This window comes from Streptopelia decaocto, assembly GCF_964273445.1.
Source record: "Streptopelia decaocto genome assembly, chromosome: 7".
NCBI lineage: Eukaryota > Metazoa > Chordata > Aves > Columbiformes > Columbidae > Streptopelia > Streptopelia decaocto.
In genome coordinates this window covers 35,431,821-35,454,064 of record NC_138661.1, presented here as the reverse complement: position 1 = coordinate 35,454,064, position 22,244 = coordinate 35,431,821, and the positions used below count along the sequence as shown (strand labels likewise).

General features: G+C 37.7%; 1 protein-coding gene across 7 annotated transcripts in view; it reads right to left on the bottom strand.

The window, feature by feature from the left end:
* Positions 1-22,244, bottom strand: part of GPHN (gephyrin) — a 295,329-nt gene that overhangs the window by 156,732 nt on the left and 116,353 nt on the right. For all 7 annotated transcript variants that reach the window (XM_082058023.1, XM_082058025.1, XM_082058024.1 and 4 more), the window contains exon 3: positions 21,630-21,687. In XM_082058023.1, coding sequence (XP_081914149.1) covers positions 21,630-21,687 — 58 coding nt within the window. The remainder of the gene's footprint in view (positions 1-21,629; positions 21,688-22,244) is intronic.

Below are 22,244 nucleotides of genomic sequence, written 5' to 3'. Positions count from 1 at the left end.
GACCATTGGAAGAGCAGGTGAATAAACTGATTTAAATGAAAATCTAAATTTTTGGAAGAAATTGAGAGATTTGGTCTAAAGTATCATTTCTGTTTTACAAAGGACTGTAAATAGGGTCAAAGCCACTTAAATGGGGGCTCACCATCTTCTGTATGTAACAAAGAATGTTCTTATGTCAAACAAGCAAGTCTGTGAAGAATCACATTAATATTCCAAATTTCAGTTAACTCCTTTATTTTAAGCATAAGACCGATAAGCACTGTAGGCTGAAGAGAATTTACATTCTACCAATCTGGTGGATAAAGTGCTGAAATAGCTGCTGCATGTATACTGGGCTCATGAGTTTCCAGGAACTCTAATACTCTAGAGTACTGAGAAACAAAGCCCTCACAGAAGATGGATTATTCCTCCTGAAGCAAAACCATTTCCATTCTGTAGCACATGTAAAGGTTAAGGACCATTTCCTACCCTGAACCACAAGTTTCTGTATGTTTAAATAGTCAAACATGTTATTCCAATTCACTGTACGAAAACTGAGGCCTGAATGATGCATGTGTCTATTGGTCTGAATGATCAATGTGGGGAAAAAAGGCAGAATGACTAAAATAGACACTTGCAAGCTCCTGACTTCCAGGTAGCTGAGACTGTTCAAGCCAGAATGGAGTGACTGTGGTGACTCAGACACTGCTTTTTCTTAACCACAACAGAACAAGGGTATTGGTAGATAAGCACAGATCTGGAATGCACGGAATTAAAAAGACATCTCCCTACCAACTCAGATGCTCTTCCCCTCTAGAGAAGAATTCTTCACATTTCTTGATGTTAGGAGCTACAAATCATCTTTGGTAAACAATACTGTCAATAAAATTGCATATTTCGGTGTTCAGAGAAGTCTATTAAGAAGATATGACAGCATATTTTTAAGATTGTAACAATTATTTCATGGCACATGCAACAATTCCATAGATGGAGTCATAGATAGATCTTGCATCTCCCTGCTTGTTCATGCAGTGCCCTATGATGGTGCTATTCACACAAAAATTGTTGTTCCAATGACTGGTGTATGGATACACAACAGCACTCTATTTTTGCCTAGCAACATTTACTAGAAGATGACCCCTTTTTTGCAATGAAGAACCAATCCTAACTGACATCTCTACATTTTTGTAGTGGATCGCCCTAACACCTGAGAGGTTTTAAGATTGCTATCTATCAGCAGTATTCATTCTCTAATACCTAATTATAATGCACATGTTAAATGTAAGATGTTTCCAGGCAACCAGTGCATGCACAGGCCAAGTGACCCAACAACTAAAGGCACAATCTTTTTGTGATCTGTGATCGCCCTGGCACTGTTCAGATTGTTTCAGAGAAGCATTCTTTTGCCCTGGTGAAGCTGACAAAACCAACAATAAAATCTCTTTCCTGAATATAAATGAGATGGGAATTATCTGTGTTCATCCTTCTACTACAGTGTAAAATAAAAAAGTATTTTCTAGAGAAACCTGAACGGTATGTGTGAGTTGGTGGAGAAATTATTCTTGTACAAACCAGGTCCTTACAAGGGAATATGCAAAGAGATTTATTTTTTTCCCCAGGGAAAAAACCAAAAAAAAACCCAAAACAAAACAAAACACAAACAAACAAAAACCCCAACGAAAAAAACAAAAACAAAAAAACCCCAAACCCCACAAAACAAACAAAAAAACCCAAAAAACCAAACACACAAACACCCTTCCCAAAATAAACAAAAAACAAAAAAAACCCCACAAAAACAAACAAACAAACAAACAAACAAACAAACAAAAAACCACCCCCACACACACACACAAAAACACCCCACAGAGTACCATTTTTAGATGGCAAATGACCTTCCAGGTCTAATAATCAATGCCAGATTTAGCTTCCAGAAGATAATAAGCCATCAGGAAGAAATCCCTTTCATCCCAAACTAAGCAATGTCAAATTTTGCCAAATATGAAGAAGGTATGGACATCCTGCTCCGATACATTCCTGTGACAGGGATATACAAACAACGAGGAAAAAGGTATACACAAGAAAGGAAAGAAGACTGGAGTATTCTGGAACTGATTAGACTGTCTGCACTTCTCCATTATCTGTTGAGTAGAAGTAATCTTGGAGAACTTGCAAATGATTCTTAAAAAGGATAAGGAAAGGACAAAAATCAACTGAAATTCATTGACGGTTCATAATGCAAACAACACTTCGACAGCTGTTGAAGCCAATGAAAAACAAATAACTGATTATTACAGTAAAAGGTCTTTTTCTGTAGGAGGCCTTGCTTTTTTCTTACAGAGACAGAGCACAATAGAAGAATAATAGAATGAACGAGTAATAGGCTGCCTGATTAGGTTATTGTTTATTCCTGAACTCTGGAATATAAGCATCCAAAGACTAAAATGTAATGAAAGAACCTTTTGGCACTTATAAGACAATCCACTACTGAACTAAAAAGGCCATTCTCTTCAAAAGGAAGACCTCTTTGGGATTCAGTGTATGCAGAATCTCTCTATAGGCCCAAAGAATTATAGCTATTACACAATATCGGGTGAAAGCTGTTATCACAGAATTTGATGAGCTATCTTGTGCTTTCATTGCAGCTTGCAGAGATGTCTCAGCAGTAGCTGATCCTACTGCAATCACAGATTTCAACTGATTATTATAATGGAGAGAAAACGGATGCAGAACAACTCAACTTCTTTCCCTAAGCTGAAACTTTCTGATCATTTTTCTTTTGGAATGTCTTCAAAATATATCAATTTTTTTTCTTGATACATACTAACAACAAAGTTACTTGGAGTCAGGTGGTAAAACCATGCAAAATCACCTTCCAACTGTTTCTGCAGCTGGTATAAATGAAGCTAAAATCTGCCAGGATACTAAGATTGTTCAAACATGCCTTTATGGGTATTGGAAATCTCTCAGGCAAAATAATATGCAGAATGACAAACAACCTACAGCATTTTCACAGAATTCTTTGTATTGTAATTGCCATTGTTCATAAGGTCTGGTTATTCTTGCAAATTATTTTGTGCTATACAGAAAGATATGCTAACACTTCGTTATATGGCAAGGATTCTACATATGAAAAATTTATTTTCAGCAACTTTATCGAATTAGCCAAACTTCTTACAAAGTTGTCACTGCAAATGGAGCCAACAGAAGCTTAATACAGCAACTGCTTCATAGAAGTAATGTAGCTCAATCTAGTTTCAAAATGTTAACAAAGCCATAGAGGCTAACTAGGACATGAATAAAGTTCAAAGCAATATATGAAAAGAGCTGGAAAGGACAATTCTAAGCAGAATCACTCATCATTTCTTGTTTTTGTAAAGATGTGTGCCGAACTTCACTTGCTAAAATTTAAGGACCATAAAAGAAATATTAATCAGTGCTATCAGAATGAGAGAAGTATAAAATGTTTTCTGGGAAAAGGAGAGCAATCCTTACAAATCTCTGCAGCGATCATACAGAGTCTCTTGACTGCTGCAGAGAAAGTCTTGGTATATCCAGAAATGCTTTCCAGTCCCAAAATTTCCAACACGCTGGTTCTTTTCACAGCTATTAGATCTGTGACGGAATTTTCAAACACACACTACTAATACCAGAGTAGGAAACACTTGCACTAAGCATGTCAACTATACAGGTAGTCTTAACACTTGATGTTGAATGAATGATGGCTTAACGAATTAAGTGTTCTGGCAATTCATATATTTGTACCATATGTTTCAGCTGAAAAATCAAGAACTGTGCCAGAACCAAAAGCTGCAGCACTGAGGGAATAGTCATTGATGTAAAGCCCTTACAGTTTCTGCTTCAAGAGGAATTAATGATTTATAAACTCTAACTACTTAGACACCAGACAAAAATCTTAGTGTCCTTTTTACTAAAAGGTATTCTCACAATTTAAGTTCTAAACCTCAAATGATTTCTGTTGTGCTAATCTTAGCAGACATTTCTCACCGTAAGTAATCCTCTCGAGAGAAGTATTTCAGAAAGCATTTTTCAAATTTATTTTGAAATTGCTTTCACTTAATTTATCTGAAGTTTATATTAAACCTTCATAACTATCTAGAAGATTACATTACTTTAAACGTTACAATTAACATACAGATACTGCAATTATTCATTATACTTTCCTGAATGTGTATTGCATGCCTCTCTCCTCCTGTTTGCCTTGAAAATAGTACAGGATATGTACACACTTTTTTTGAGTAGCTTTCCAAGAGGATAAACAGGGAGACTCGGTAATTATAGAAATGTTTAAAGAGTGCAGTTGTAGGTACAGCAGGTTCCAGTGAAAAACAGAACGCATTCCCATTGTTACCAGTGTGCTCAAATCAGACAGATAGTGGAGGTTACGCATATGAAATGGCTGCTGCTTCACAGGAACAGAACCCTCCTTGCTAAAGCATGAGTCATTTCTGGAGTTGTGAAACCACAGAAAACCCTCTGGACTAGGAAGTACTTGTTCATTATTTAAAAGATGCAAGAAGACACACTGGGTAACCTTTACGAGAATCCTGAGTTATTTATATACTTCAGAAAAAGTTGCATAACAAATAATGAGTCTTTTTGACGGTGCATCACCTGCTTTATATACTATCATTCTAACATATGGTCTGTTACGTGAAACTGTTTATGTAAGTAATTTTTGCTTTTTTAATTGCAAAATTTACCTTTCTGGACACGTTAAAATCACATTAACAGTCATCTGCTCAATGCAAGTTAGAATAAAAGCATCATCTCAATAATTAAAAATACCATATTGCCCCTTTTGAAGAGTCATTTCCCACACACTCGACTTTGAGGATTATGATGCATACAGTATACGTTATCTCTGGACTAGTGCTTTGCCTCGGAGAGACAATTGCCACTCCAATGCTAGAGAGTGCTGAAGAGCCTGCACAGGCAGCAGAGTCATTCAGTATGTTCAGTAAGAAAGAGCATGTGGAATTAGTGGATAAAGGAGAGTAACACAACAAATTCTACCTGTGAGCAAGAGCTGGGCAACACCCTCCGGAAATTAAGGACCACAAAATGTTCTATTTATAACATGTCTGATATTGTAGTGATCCCGAGCGGGAGACCATTGTGCATCAAGGCGTTCGTGTTCCATGTGGCAGTTTCCCTGGAGCTCCCACAGCGGGCTGGGCTGTGCCCCACACTCAGCGTGGCCTTCAGGCCTGTGTCACGGTGCCCAAACCCTCTGGCCAAAGGATCCGCTCAGCCACCTCCTGGTAACGGGGAGGCCAGTGAGCAGCTCCCAGGCAGTACTGCTGATTACACCACCAGCGTGGCCTTTATCTAAACATAGAGCCAGAACTTCTCCTCAGTAGAGAAATCCATTCAGGGACTCATCCAAGGCCACATGAACACACTGTTCCCCAGCATCTGAGGGGAGTAAGATTTATTTGCTATGTTCCTCTTCTTATTCTGCCTAATTAAAGCAGGTACTTTATTAAGCCATTTGTTGTCAGGCTTTCTTATTGAATCCAGAAAGAACCTGGCACTGTCCCTCTCCCTCACTCCTCTGCCCCAGTGCAGAACAAACACACACCCACAATTTCCTTTTCATTTCAACACTCAGGAGTTCTGATTCTACAGAAGGAGAAGCCCTTGCCTTTTTCTTGCCATTACTAAGCAGGTCTCCTCTGGCCGGTAAGAGCTCTCTCTCCAGGTCTGGTAATATCTGTGATATTTGAAGACATTAAAAAGAGATCAAAGACTTTTTTTCTTCTGCTAAGGGTTATAAATTTGTGGTTAAAGATAAGGTCTACCAGGAATCCAACCATTCTATAGCAGCAATATTCCAAGAGCTTTTACATTCGTACCCATGAATCTAAAGCACAGTATTTGACACTTTGTCCACTTAGAACTTCTGGGTTTGGAGTTGTAACCATCCATACCAATCAACTCTAAAAAATGAAGGCAATTTCCAAGCCACTATAGCTATTCCTTCCTAAATGTCACAGATCATTTAGTCGTCCATTAAATCTCTAGCTGCTGTTTCGGCTTTCACTTCTGCCTAACTCCGAAAGCACAGATATTTTTAGCAGGAAACTCTATGCACTTTTTGTCTATCATCCAAGTTTCAAAATATCTCAAAGAAAACATCATAAGAGAATTGGCTACAGTAAATATATTTCATTAGAATGAGCAGTATACAGATCTCTACATGAAAAACCAACGTACAGACAAAAACATTTTTTATCAGACAGCTCCTTTTCTATCCCAGTCTTTGGATTTTGTAAATTTTGAGTTTTTGAGGTCTGATAAAAAAAAGTTTAACTTTTTTGCAAACTCTGTACTTTAGATGTAGATATTCTAAGATGGGGGAGAGAGGTAAATGGGGTTTCATGTGGAGTTTTGTATAAGAGAAACAGCACCAATCTTGAGAACCATTTTAAACAAACCTTTCCAATAAGGGACAGGAGAAAGATTGTTTATAATGTAATTTCAATTTACATTGATTTTAGTGACTTTTTTTTTTTATAGGCATTGGTAAGGTGTTGTCCCCCACATGTATAAAATGAACTTGCTATTTGGATACTATTTGCCAGTGAGCTCGATGCATTGCATCTTGTTGTTAGTTTTGAAACCTACAAGTTGAAGTGACTTAGGTGAAATACATCAAGTGTGCAGTCAGAGAAAAACTTGTGCCCAATTTGTTAATTTTGAAGAATTAGGTGTGTCTGTGGATGATAGGACAGATCACGTTTTCATTGCATGTTTCAAACATACTCAAAATACATAATTATAGGGATAGTTAGAAAGAATATTTATTTTGGTTCTCTTTCCTTATTATTTAGCCGTCCTCAGAAGGCAATTTATGTGCTCAAACATATCCACTGTTGTTTTCCTTGGTACCCTTATTTTTCTCTTCTATTTTTCAGTTTGTATATTATGAGATTGCCATGGTTTCAGATGAATTGCAACATAATTAGCTCAGTTTTTGCTGTTGTCAAGACTATGTCTCTGCTAAAATACTATTTGTCCAAATACAGGATTGTTTTTAAAGAGTTTAAGGTACTAAAATTGTGCAAAAACAAAATTAAAATACAAAATATTCTGAAAACAACACACACACACATATTATATTAAAATCTGTAGGCTACTTCATATAAAATATTTAAATATAAAAATATAAAAGTGCCTGGGTACCCAAGTACACCAGGTGTACTTTAGCTGTTTTACTTAAAACGAAAAACGTAGAGAACTGTGCCATTATGACTGAAGCTTCACGCCTGTTTATGCACTACTGGCTGAACAGTCGGAATGTCTGCCCTAAGCGCTCTCCATAGTTAGGTCTACAGAAAAGACTTAATCACAGAAAGACCTCATACTTTCCCTTTCTCCGCGCACTTCCATTGCTTATTTCTTTTGCTGGGTCCCTCGGATGTCAGCTCAGTGAGAATATCGTGTATGTGAAAGCTTTAATTAAACTTAGAGCATAATGCTACACAAATACCCATTTTTTCGTTTTTTGAAACAGAACCATGCCTTTAGTTTCCTCACCAACAGAAGCACTCACAGTTCTGAACAATACTTAGAGACATTTGGAGATTTTGCATGTGAAGAATTTCTTCACAGTTCCCTGATCTTTCCTTCAAAACAGCCTGAGGATAATTGTCTGTTGTCTTTTACAGCCTCAAGGTACTCTGTAAAACTAAAGTACTCGCTTCAGTGTCCCAAATGACACTCAGCTTTATTTTTTTACACATTGCATTTTATACATAGTATTATTCCCTAAATATTTTTATTTAAATACAGAACATGTTCCTTGATCCAAATACATAAAGAATGGTTGCTTTCTGTTTTATCAAAGAAGGACAATAATCTTAAAACATCTTGATGTTAAGCTCTTTTCTTCATAAGGTATCCTCAGATACATAGCTTCATTTTCAATAATGATAAATGTTGGGTAATTTTTACTTATTTTAAATTATGTTCAACTACCAAGACCACTTCACTGGAAAGAAGGCAGAAAAAAAAAGCTGTAAAATGAAGGGCTTGAGCAGTATAAATTTCCATAGGAGATCAACTTGTTTGTTAATAGAGAGGTTTACGGCATCACGCTCCTGAAGCAACACAGTGAAACTGTTACAATATTTCTAATTTTAAAATGCAAGGCTATTTCAATAGAGCATAACAACAGTAACAAAGCAGATGATAAATAATAAAAGGAAATAGAAATGCCAGTCTATGCAGACATGGTGAAAGCGAATACATGTTACCTTTGCAGTCCTAGTATTCCACCTAATCCTGTCAGAATGATGAGGCGGCTGAAACTGAACACAAACTTTTCTGACAGAACAATCCTAGAAATCCTTACGTATTTTTTATAAGAGAATATTTAGAAGAGAAACGTTAAACTGTGATGTTATATTAGTATTTAACTTGAAGAAAATAATTTTTCTTGCCTAGAAAGGTATATGCTAAGAAACACTTCCATGGGGAGCTCGAAGATATTCCAGAAGAGCAAATATTGTGACTTTAACCACAGCAAATTACATTATGTGTATTGTAATATCAAGACATTCTGTTCAGCAAACTACTTAATCTTGCATCCAAATATATAGTACTACTGTTGATCAATCAAATACATAATTAGTGTTGTCTCCATACACCAATAATTGGCTTTTGTTACAACCATAGTGGTCTGAAATAATTCGTCCATATTGATCCCACTTCCTTCGGAATCTGATGCCTGCACCCAAGGTGGACCCTGTTCATTCAGGGGATCCCTGCCCCCTGCACCCCTGTGTGTCTTCGCCTCACCCTACGGAAGCGCTTCTTAGCCTCCTTATATAAAACCCATGACGGGAAATGGTTCCATAAACCATGGTTGACACAAAATAAACAGCCAGATAAAACATGATGCTTATCAATGCTAATTAGCACAATAAGGCTTTTATCTCCTTACTTAAAACTGTTGCTATATAGCATTTTTCATTGTGGTATAGGCTTTTTTCTGTTTATTTCTGGATCCTTTTAACAATGTATTGTTGAAAGGATTTTCATCATGATACCAATGTGTTCAAGTAACATTTTGGTGTTTGGTTCATTGGGGTTATTTATTTTTTTTCCATTTTATAAACATGAAATTTTGAATGCTGGGTGATTTTCAGTAAACTGTGACAGGCACAGAAGTTAAATAACAACTTGACTCAAACCCAAACTTCTATAAACCGAAAGTGTGGGGAATTCAAAATGTCTTGTAAGAACTCTGTTATCTATGCAGTAATTAGTACCAAACAATCTAGAAACCACCTAACCAGGGCTGGTTTTTATTACTTACTGTTGCAATGCTCCCTGAACCAGTAAATCATTTCAGTATTCTACACCAGCAGTCTCCAAAGTGAGGTGCATGCAGGACGATGACCAATCTGATATCTTTCTAAGACAAGGTGACTGCTAGAGGATGAGGGAAAGGCTGTAGATGTCGTATACCTAGACTTTAGTAAAGCCTTTGACACTGTTTCCCACAGCGCCTCCTGGAGAAGCTGGTAGCTCATGGCCTGGAAGGGCATATACACTTTGCTGGATAAAGAACTGGATGGATGGACAGGCCCGAACAGTTGTGGTGAACAGAGCCAAATCCAGTTGGTGGCCCATCACAAGTGGTGTTCCACAGGGCTCAGTATTGGGGCCAGTTCTATTTAATGTCTTTATCAATGATCTGGATGAGGGGATTGAGTGCACCCTCAGTAAGTTTGCAGATGACACCAAGTTGAATGGGAATGTTGATTTGCTGGGGGGTAGGAAGGCCATACAGAGGGATCTGAACCAGCTGGATCACTGGGCTGAGGCCAATTGCATGAGATTCAACAAGGCCAAGTGCCGGATCCTGCACTTGGGTCACAACAACCCCAGGCAGTGCTACAGGCTCAGGGAAGAGTGGCTGGAAAGCTGCCTGGCAAAGAGAGATCTGGGGGTGTTGACTGGCAGCCATCTGAATATGAGCCAGGAGTGTGCCCAGGTGGCCAAAAAGGCCAACAGCATCCTGGCTTTTATCAGGAATAGTGTGGCCAGCAGGACTAGACAAGTGATTGTGCCCCTGTACTCTGCACTGGGTGAGGTCCCACCTTGAATACTGTGTTCAGTTTTGGGCCCCTCATCATAAGAAAGACACTGAGGTGCTGGAGAGAGTTCAGAGGAGGGTGACAAAGCTGGTGAGGGGTCTGGAGCACAAGTCTGATGAGGAGCAGCTGAGGGAACTGGGGCTGTTCAGCCTGGAGAAAAGGAGGCTGAGGGAAGACCTTATTGCCCTGTGCAGCTACCTGAAAGGAGGTTGTAGCATGGAGGGGATTGGTCTCTTCTCCCAAGTAGCAAGTGATAGGCCAAGAGGAAATGGCCTCAAGTTGTGCCAGGGGAGGTTTAGATTGGATATCAGGAAAGAGTTCTTCACAGAAAGGGTTGTCAGGCATTGGAACAGGCTGCCCAGGGAAGCAGTTCAGTCACCATCCCTGGAGGTGTTTAAAAGATGTATAGATACGGTGCTTAAAGACATGGCTTAGTGGTGAATGTAGAAGTGTTCAGTTTATGGTTGGACTCTATGATCTTAAGGGTCATTTTCAACCTACGCGATTCTATCATCCACGGGGAACAGGGAGAAAATACTAGAATATACATATCCTGGTGGATGTGTGCTCAAAAATTTTTTATTGATGGATGGGGTGCACAATCAATAAGCTCAGAGACCACTGGCAATAATGGTACTTTATTATGAATTTCACATTATTTTGTAACTTGGTATATTGTGGTATGAAAAGATACGTGCTGGAGGCTGGGGACACATCTACCATGGCCTGTTAGTTCTAAGTGGCAGTGTACTTTTGACAGCTGTCTGCTCACCAGACTTTGGTTCATATTGCCAAGTAGTCTTTAAGCATATGAATTGGAATCCTTTCAGATAAAACATGTTAGGAAGATGAGCTTCAGCAGCACATGTAATCTGCTCAGTTCACAGCATCATATTAGGAGTAGTTTGAAATAAAGCATATCAAAGAACATATGATGTGGATGCTGGATGTCCAGCACCAAATCCTTTATAGACAGATGCAACTTATTTGTTTGCATGACTTGGTAACACAGACATGGCCTGAGATAAATGTTAAGTTCTTGGTACTAGGGATGTGGTGGCTAGGGCTAAGGAAGGCATTTTTAGCTTTAACGCCATGCACTTTGTTCTGGTTTTGTTTAGGCCAAAGACATACATTTGTGGAAGCCTTTAGGACATCAGATAAGTCAACATTCCAGTTCTGTGCACTGTCAGAGATGAGATAGGCCACTTACCCAAAATACCCAATAAAACATAGAATCCACTTGAAACTTTCCATTTTACATCTGTGCTCAGATACAGCTCATCAGCATGAAATCTCATCTAGATGAAGCTCCTGTATCTGATAAAAAAAAGCATTTGAGCAAACAAAATGCCTCCAGCCACATGGCTCAACATGTCTGTTAATGTTATTTTAATCACTACCTTAGGATAGTTCCTTGAAGGAAGTTTTTGGCTGGTTTTCTGTTAAAAACATTCCATGTCTCCTATTCTGTTTTAAACAGTGGACCTTGCATATGATAGGTTAACTAACAGGATTAGAACACCATAAAAAAAATAATTATCAGAGAGAAGTTTAATTACGTGTAATCACACATTGAGGTACTAAGCATCAGTCTATTAATACAGTTTAGAGCTTGCATATCACAGCGAGTTGTGTGCAGTCTTTGATGTCTTCCTACTGTGTTTTTCCAATCAAGCCATTAAAACACAATATAAAAAGCCTCTAGATAGAAAACATACTATGAGCACAAAATAAACTACACTATTTTAGCAGAATTAGCTGCAGTCTACCAGCTACAAATACTTTTCAGAAAAATGCCATCTATGGAACCAGTTTCTGATGGAGAGAGGACTGCTGTGTTATAACCAGATAAGGTTTCATCTTCAGCAGTTCTAAGTGAAAGCTTTCTGTTATTAGGAACTCTCTTTTTTTTTTTTCTCCTCCTTATAATCACTAGGTTATCAACCAATAGAAGACACAGTCCAAGCTTCGCTGCCTGCTTTCAGGCAGTCTTACAATTTGCATAAATTAAGCATGAGAGTTAATTTTAAAAGTGCAGTAGAAATAAAGAAGAATGTTGCTGAAATGCAACCAAATGTGCCACTCATGGACATTTCTGTCTCAGTCTATTTTTGACTCATATGCAAGTGCTCCTATAAATTAGATAATTTTTATAATCTGACTAAATCTTTTTCAGGCCTCATGCATCATTTTTGTGATTAGGGGATCAGCCCTCACACACCATTGTATATGGTGGGGCACCAGAGGCTCACAGATTACAGAAAAGCTTTTGCATTCTGATCTTTGCTCCTTTCCTAATAATTCCATAGTACCCACCTTAGCACACTTCTCAGATCTCATTCTTAGATTGCATTAGTCAAATTAGAGATCCCTATTTTAAATGTAAATTTAGGATTTTTTCACACCTCCCATCCACATCACTTAACCTCCATTGAATTTCATCATATGGTTGGACACTCAGTCACTCAGTATTTCCGTGTCCTTATTTGCAGTCACACTTCATTTCGCTACAAATAATAATTCTCATAATTTACCTGTAAACAGCTGTAGAACCTGAAGGTTTCTTTTTTCCTATATATACAGTACCAGTATGCATCCATTTTGACAATCATAGAAAGAAAGAACTTTCAGAAATCTATTTACCACAAGCAAAGATCATACTGCTGATCTCCCTCAAACTCAGTCAAGCCCCTAACCAATTATGACATTATCAGTAATGATACAACAACATTACATTTCCTTCATAGATCTCAAAAAAAGGGTCACCAGAATACATTCTTACACGCTAAACATAACCAAACAAAACTTAATGTAACAGGTCAGATGGAAAATGATTAGGGCTTTTATATAAACTCGATTTACTTACATACTTGCCAAAAGCAATTTGCTGCTTAATGAAGCTGAGCTATGTTTCCTCCTCTTATTCAGGCTGAGATCCCGTTAAAGAACAGTGAGACTGGAAGCCATTGAAAACATTCCCCAGTATAGCGGGTCAGAGGAAAAGCACCAGAACTGTGGTAGAGCAAGTAAGAAGATGCCTCAAGACCTAACCAGGTTTCAGGTGATGGCTGGTACAGAGATATTATTTAGCAAAAATGCAAAACGAAAGAAAGCCAGGAGGAAGTCAGAAAATTGGTTACTATGGCCACAGAAGAGAAGCTGAGATATTTTTCATGCTGGAAAACAAGAGATTTGAAATCTCCTGTTGTTTGTTTCTAATGTATTTAGTGAAGATTTAACAGACAAACAGGACTGTGGTAATGAAAAATCTGATACATATTAATCTCCCTGTGCAACAGCACAGAGAATTCTTAAATGCTGGATAACCTGAAAGGCTCGAAAGATCAACAATATACTGGTTTGTCTGGTAAATTCACTTTCAGCTATTTTTCTTTTTTCATCCTATGGATACTTGTGTCTTTGCAGGAGAACCACAAAACTATTTTGATTGTTTTCGAAAGGAAATAATAGTGTTACTAAAATGATTTTGTCACTGGCATGGCATTTCAATTTAAAGGAATGCACTATCTTCCTGCCCTTCCCTTTCACATGCTGCAATATTCCATGATCTGCAAAACACAGGCTGAACTTCTTTGGGATGTTCATAAGACCAAATTGCACAACAAAACATAAAAAGCATTAGTTTAAATCCTTCTCACATTAGCACAGGAATTAATAACAATGCTTCAGCATCTTCTACATTCAGGACAGCTTGTAAGAGGAAGGTAGCTTGGTGAGGTGGTCTCCTCTGTCATTTCTGGAGCCATGCAGTCTCCGAGGCAACAGAGCCTATGAAACATAAGATGGAAGACAGCAGGAAAACAAGTAGTGATAATTCCTATTTTCACATGGAAAGTTAGTGAGTATACTTTTTCATCCAGTGCATCTAGGCATGTGACGTCCTTGCCAGGAAAGCAGAGGAATGCTGGTGATGCACGCAGCAGTCCCAATAGCGATCAGAGTTTGGCCCAAATTTTTACATCTGTTAGTGGTCACTCCCAGACACTTGTTGGTGTCTCTTCCACATCAGTTCAGTGCCAGGTGCCAGTAATAAGGGATGCTCAGATTTCTCCACCCTAGTTGCTTGCTTTACATGACACATACCTCTCAAAACAGCACAGAACCAGCAAGGCAGAGAGGAAAAATGGCGTATGTCTGTAATACCGGTCATGGCAGCAACTGCCTGGGCCTAAAAGAAATCCCATCAAATGCCAGGGAACATACACAAGGGCAGGGATGAATCCTGTTGTTCAATAATCACGCAACAGCTACACAGACACTTTGGCCATCTCTCATTTCGCATTCTTTTTGTACAGATTTTTTTTGATTGAGAGGTCTGTGATTGCAGCGACTATCCATCATCCAGAGAAGATGAGAGAAGCAGATGAAAAGCCCCTTCAGTGAGCACTCCCTAAGGAGTTTCTATAAAAAAACTTGATATAGCAATAGCTATAGCATGGAGAACAGTCACATCCTTCAAGCAAAAAGAGTCTCAAACCTATCAGAGCAGAAACAATCCAAGAGTCAAAACTGATATGCACAGCAACTACTGGCTTCATAGGTGGGAAAAAAATCCCACAATAGAAAAGGCGTTCTTATGAAACACTCATATTTTGGTGGTGTGAGAGTGTGCCTGGACAGTGGTTCAGGCTTGCACAGCCAGGCTTTGGCACCAAAAACCCAGATTCTAAGTCAGAACTGAGTGTAATACAGACTGCGCTTCCCAGAAAAGGGGGAAAAATCAGTTTTAGAAGAAACAAAACTAACTTAAAACAACAAACAACTAATGAGAAAAAAAAAACTGGCATAACACAATAGATAATGAAATCACACTCAGCTAGCAGCAATAGGATATGATACAATATAATATAAATAATCAGCTGTTGACAAGAACTAAAAGAACAGAGCACAAATGCATGGCATGAGGAGAGAAAAAGCTAAGAGCACATTATCAATACTGCAAGGGGTGCAAATCTCTGGTATATGTGCTTACAGCATGAATGCAAACATATGGACCAATAATTAAAGGAAAGTAATTTTATGTTTCACATAATGTTTTCATGATTTTGTCACATCACCTCACACACAAACCTTTTTTCATTCTCTCCAGCACGGAAACACCAAAAGTCTGTAAGACCATTTAAGGACTAATACAGCAAATAAAAACTCAAGAGTTCTTTCTGTCATCTAAACAATTTAATTCACATTTTTTGTGAGCCACATGTAGCTTGAAAAAGAACACTAATCAATAACTGACTCTGCTAATGCAGGATTTAGAAATTAACTTGGAAGAAATCTGTGTGTACATCAGGTATATTTTAATTACAGGGAAATATGATGTGACTTAAAGCGGTTCTAATGTAACACATCTCACTTCTCAATTGCCCTAGCTGGATTCATGGCCACAAGAATGTCTCTTTTATGGAAACTCAAGAACCAAGTAGGAGATCCAAAGCTGGAAGTTTATCAGGGGTTTCATACACTAAACTGAGATCTCAGAACAGTGTCTGTTTTTTGTTACTGGTTGGGGCACTTGCAAATCCTTTTAGAAACATTCTTTTCCTGGCTGCAGGAGCACAATGAAGCTGTCTCCTGGAAGGTCAGACACTGACTGCATGTTAAGAGAGTCAAAAGACAAGCCCTGAGTTTTAGCCAACACACACTCCAGTAGGACTAGTCATCTAATCATGGAAGAACACATGACCACCACAAATTGCCTTTAAATCTTTTCCAATTTGTATTTGTAAGTTTTGGAGGCTACGGAGATACTACTTGTTAATATTCATTAGACATTCAATCAATAATATCCTTTTGTGTCGTGTTACTCAGTAAGAGCTCTGGTTCCATGAGTTAGTTATTTCAATCTAAAAGGCAGAAGAAGAAAACACTGGTAGAAAAACTAAGAACCAGAATTGTCCTACCTGCAAGGTAAATAATAAAGCTTCTCAGTGCTTTACATTCCTCAGCAATGGGACTGGAGGAAGTGCATGCTTTAAACAGCTCGAGCCTCTTCAAAAAAAACTCTTATTCTGAAAGGTCACTGGAGAGAAATCTATTTTATGTTTGTGCAGGATCTAAACAGATACACAGAGTGATAATCTCAGCATTATCACCAAAATATGAAACCTCCCATCACAAACCTTGGGGAAACTTTTTGTGGAAACCCTCTGCAAATGCTGATATGCTCAGCAGATGAACATCAATACAATGCTGAAATAAAACAGAACCAGGACTTAAAACTTCTATGCACAACCTGGACAACACCACATTTCCTTGTTTATGTAATGTAGGGCACTTCTTCAGAGTCAACTATCACCCACTACTGCAATACAAAGCCATGTTTGTGAAGTCTGAATATTTTGAACCACAATGCTGCTCTTATGGATTGTCCACCACTGTACTAATGACTAACTTGTTTTCATTCCTGTTTTTTGACACAAGACTATCAACTGGCACTTGTTGACAATTAGCTACTTATTTTTTCCACACATTGATAAACATGAAAATGCTTTGAAGGATGAAGGTCAGTGTCCCCTGGCTGCACACAGAGCTTGCATGTGTTTCATCAGCTACTCCTATCAGCACAAAGAACAGATCCTGGCATACACTATTAAGTAGGTATATGACACCACAAGGTCTACAAACAAGGCGATCTCTGAGAAAGTCTTTGAATAGACTGACTTTATTTGTAATCATTTCAGAGATGCATATTTTTGGTGACAGAGAATCCAACTTTGCTCTGAAATGCAGCTCAGCTTACTTTGTCCGTAAGATGTTCCCAAATACGATTGTGTGGAAAAGTGAAAATCTCCTTAATTCCTACGTCATCAACTGACCTCTAAAAAGACACTGCATTCCCTACTTCCCTTCTGGGTAGTTCCCTCCCTCTCAATTTTTTTTACAATTTTCTAATCTTGGATTTTTATCGCTGGAGTCTGTTGCCCCACAGACTGATGATCTGAGAGTGTTTCAGCTATTCATGAAAAGGATTTTCATATATTAAACTATTAAGTGAACACATACTTCCAAAGAAAAAAAAAAAGAGCTATCCTATCATTAATCAGGGGAAAAGGTCTGTAGTCTAAAATGTAGCCTTTAATACTTTACGCATATATGCTTTCATTTAAAGAGAAACTATAGAAGAATTACAGGTGTTCTTTGGGGACCATAAAGTATGTCTCTGTGTGAAATGGTGGATAATGGAACTAAAAAAAAAAAAAAAAAAAAAATAATCCCCTGTTCCTCTAGAACCGCTTTACATCTAAATTTACAAATTGACAACGAGTACTAAGAAAACTTTCTAACAAGATTTCTTAAAATTAACTACCAGAGGAGGTCATGATTTAACTTTGTTCTCTATACTAGAATATCCATCTCGTACCACAATTGTGACAAGAATGAAACACAATGGCAAGGTCTTTCTTGTGCATATTACTTTCATGAATTGAACACCTGCTGCCAAATTCATTTCTGGCCTTGAGATGATGAGATGCATGCATATGCCTACATGAGAGGCAGACGGGGAAGCACTTAAAAAAAAAAAAATCACACACACAAGAAAAACACAGAAAAAATAAACCACAATAAAATTCCTTTCTTATGTTGACTTGCAAATCCTAGCAAACCAAGTATTTATTTGGAAATCCATTGATGAGTAGCGTTCTCATTCACCAAATCTTCCTCCACAATAACAATCCTTCCCAATATCACGTATTTCCTTTGTACTGACAGAATGCTGCAATCAAAAAGAGCATCTTTCATGATATTATAAACCGTAAGATGCTACTGTTGACATATCAAACTACCTACAGGCACATCACACAAACTTTCCCTCATTGGTAATAATCACAAATAGCTCTTTACTTTTGAGGAAAACTCCACATTGTAAACAAAATTGTATTTTGCCATGTATGTCATTAACTAGAAATAAAGAGTGTTAAGTTTGTTGCTATTCTTTTCCTCTCAAATACAATTGCTTTGATTTCCAGCTAGAAGATGTTCTTCAAAACCAGTGTTGCCCAATATGCTCACCAGTCCCTATGTACACAAAATTATTTGGCTTGGAAGGTGTCTCCTTTAGGCACAATGTACTACTACAACAGACGAGGAGCAAGGCTAAAATAGGCCAACGTGGTTTTGCGAGTTTGAAAGGCTCCTTGCTTTCAGTATGAATAATTCAGACAAGAACGTAAGTCTAGAGAAAGTCACAAGAGTGACACTTTCTCAGAAATATACTGTAATTCCTGTATTTACTGTCTCAATCAGTTCCTGCCATATTTTAAAACCAGCAGGTAGTGAAAGTGAAGTGCCACTGCTTTAACTGGTGTAGAGAAATGACAGGAGTGCAGATGGCAGTATGGCCATTTACGCATTCACACAGGTTTTCCTCCTCTGTGAGCTTCTCTTATTGAAGTCTTGATCCTCAAGATCTAGTGATATAAAAGATATTTCTACCTTCTAGAAAAGTCTTCAGGGGGAAAAACTGTGATGGTATCTTCATATGGTTACCTATGGAGCGCTCTCAATTTGGGAACCAAAGCACCTGTGACAAAAATCTCGGGAAGGTAAGTTACATCACGCTCCATTTCAGACTGACAGAGATGTTGAGGGACTGCAGTGGTGACTGGCTCCACACAATTCTTCCTGACCCTGGTCAGGTCCATGAGGGCAATTAGGATACGTGCTGTCACTGCTGCCATAAATACTCCTCATTCATACACCTACGGACATGCCAGACGCTACTTAATTTTGGTACGCAGGATGCACTGCTTTGATTATACCCAACACTGACCATATACACCCATTTAAATAAATAGACACATATATGTACAGGCAGTATTCTAGATATATAAGTCATCTATGATCTCACAGTACATCTATACACATTGTAAAAATCACACTCACATGCAAGGATAAGTATATTCTAAACACTCCTGAATTGAAACATTATAAACACATGAAAAAATTTGCTGAGTATTGCAACATGGATAAATAAATTCTCATATATATATTGTATAGGTTATTTTTTAAATTACCTAAAGATTTAGAAACATGTATTTCAGTAATCTTCTAAAGTTACTTTTTAACCAACAGGTATATTAAGGTTTACAGAGTTTTTCCTCTTCCATAAACTCAGAGATACAGTCTCTGCTTACAATGGTGCTCTACCTAAGATGTAATTATATGAATTAACAAAATCAGTACATCCGTTTTCCTCATAAATTATTTTGAGCTGTAAAAGAGGTTAATCTACCACCTTTTCCAGAATATATGGAAACACTGTCAAAGAGATTTCTTATTTGTTGTAGTAACTATTGCTCTCTGCCTGATCAAGTACCCTCCTTTGCCATTTAAGCAAGCAGTTTACTTTGTAAGGACTATCAGAAAACATGAATATTCCAACTCCTGTGAAGATAATACAGCAATCTGCCAAGTTAAATCATATATAAAAAAACAGAACTACTCTTCTTGCATATTTCATCAAATTAAACTGCTTAATACTTCATGTTTAAATTGGAAGGGATAGCTGTGAGCCTTATAACTCTGACCTACTGTGCATGGAGGAAGATTCTGTCCTCTCTAAAAGCAAGATTCCAGTAATCTCATTTGCTTTCTCTTTTACTTCCTCCTCTCTCCTCCTTCTACTCAAATGTGCTTGGAGAACCTTTCAGAAGTTGAGTCCCCTTGTATTTACTGAAAGGATACTTAGTCTCCCTGTTTGCCAGCTGCTATTCAAAATACTTATATACAAAAAAATACTTTTCTATATTTCATACAGATTTGTCCATTATACTCACTGCTAGTGTGTCTCAGCACCTTCAAAGAGTACCTTATTTCATATGAATAACACCTGTTGTATTACAACTTGAGAAGTTCGATCATTTAAAGTGTGAGAGTTGGGCTGACTTCAGTCACAACCTAAAAGCCCCATTACCTGAACAAAACAAGACATCTACCAGAAACATATAAAGGAATCGATTTTTTCCAAATGCTTTAAATAGCTCTGCCTTAGAACGGTACAATCCTGCCCCCACACTTATGTGCTGGCACAACCAAGAGCAATGAGTAACCCACCCTTTGCTGTTTCCTAGGATCTCAAGCATTTAAACACCAGCTGAGTAAGAAAGAGCTGACAAATCAGAACAGGCCTCCTTAGCAGGTGGCGGGAAAAACATATTCCTGTGACTGCTGATCTTGCCTAAAACAGTAAGTCTCTAAAAATAAAAGTATTTCTTCTTTGCCAGCATTCTGTTTTTCTTTGTTCACTGAACTCAGTTCGCACAACAAAGCAGAAATATCAGCTTCCTTTTCTCTGCCTTCAACATTAACAAAATGTCAGTGGGTTGGATTTCTTCTATTAAAGGAGAAGGATTATGATTTAGGGGTTTTTGTCATTTTTGTTTTTATAGTTTTGGTGCAGTTCTCTGAGCATCATGAAAATATTACGTAACACTAATAAGACTTGAAAACCTTTCTTACTTTCCAATACCAACATCTAAACATTGCATCTATCCTAATAAATCATTCTCCTCTTGATAATTCAGGGTAGAGGAGTCCCTGAATCTCAGAGTAGAGAAATAAAATTTTATCCTGACAGAATGATAACATCAATGCAGATACAGGCAGTCACTGTATTTGCTTACAGTGGGTTTGATGCTAATTGAGGAGGAATAAATCCTCACATCTTTGCACACTGCAAAGTCATGTCTAGATCAGACAATTATGGAACCACTTCCCTTTATCAGATTTTTAAACTACTCTTGACTCCCTTTGCACAACTGAAAATGAGTATATGAAACGCTGCAATGGGTTAAGTAATCACAACGAGCAAGCGATATGTCAGAGTGATTGACTCTCAGTCAAATAAAGAAACTCCTACACAGACCATGCCACCAGTTCTAGGCCAAATTCCCACCTAGTACCCATCTTTTTTTCCACCGAAGAACAAAACTGACACAACCTGCTGAAGTACCATCCATGAGTGCACTCTGCTAAAGCGAGTTTTGCTATAATGCACATTTTTCTGGAAGTAAACTTCAGTATTTATTTTGCCACTCCCCAAAATCAAAGAGATTTCAATGATTTTCAGTACTTCATACTATCCCTTTCTTAGGACAGATATTATTGGAAAAAAAAAAAAAAAAAAAAAGGATGTGCTTTTCATCTCAAAAGTAAAAGGATACTCTATTTATATTTATTTTTTGTTATGAAAAATCTAACTTAATGTTCCCAGTAGTCCTGCATCTGTCTGCAGGTAGAAAAACAAATACATTGAGTTACACATGTTTTTAGCATCAAACAAACCTTACTGAAGTCAACTTAAGCTGAAGGTAAAACACACTTGTAAAAATAATAAAAATTCTATTTTAGATGCCTAAATATTCATCTAACAATTTTACTTTAGAGACTTCCCCCCTCCATGATACACTTCAAAGCAAGAAATAACATGGCTTTTTAATGTAACATTTCTGTAATTCTCTAAGCAAACAAATTCAGTGTTGAAAGGCAGTAATACTGTACCTTGATTTCTTCTATTTCGTCTGGCACTATCTTGTATGCAGATATAGTCCCACCCAACCTGAAATAAGGAGAAGAAAAATATTCTCTGAAATCAGAAGAAAGATGTTCTCAAAATCAGTGATATAAAGCATAGCATAATAATGGTGTCACAACTTGTTCAAAAACACAAATATCCCTTTTACCAATTCAGAGATAAAAGCCACCAAGTCCGAGAACAAAACCAAAAAAACTCTATTCCTTTCTTTATTCAAAGAAAAATCTTCATGTGAATAACATAAACATTAGACACAAGGTGTGCTTCACTAGGCTGAAAGAAAATAATTAGGTCAACCAAGCAGAATTACCATCACCAGGATGTTATTCTCTACAGTAACAGCCATCAGCAATCGTATTCTGCAATTTCTTGCTTGTTGTCTAAGTCCTATGGATGAGTTTAAATATTTGAAGCCTGATGTGCTTTGTGTTCAGTATTTCCCTAATCTGCTATACAGTCTTAAATGCATCCAAATGCAATTCTTGAAATTGAAAATCTTTAATTAGATATGCATGTACAGACCTCACAAACCACACAGACTCCATGGCTTCCATGTTTGAAAAGTTTCTGGAGTTCGTGAC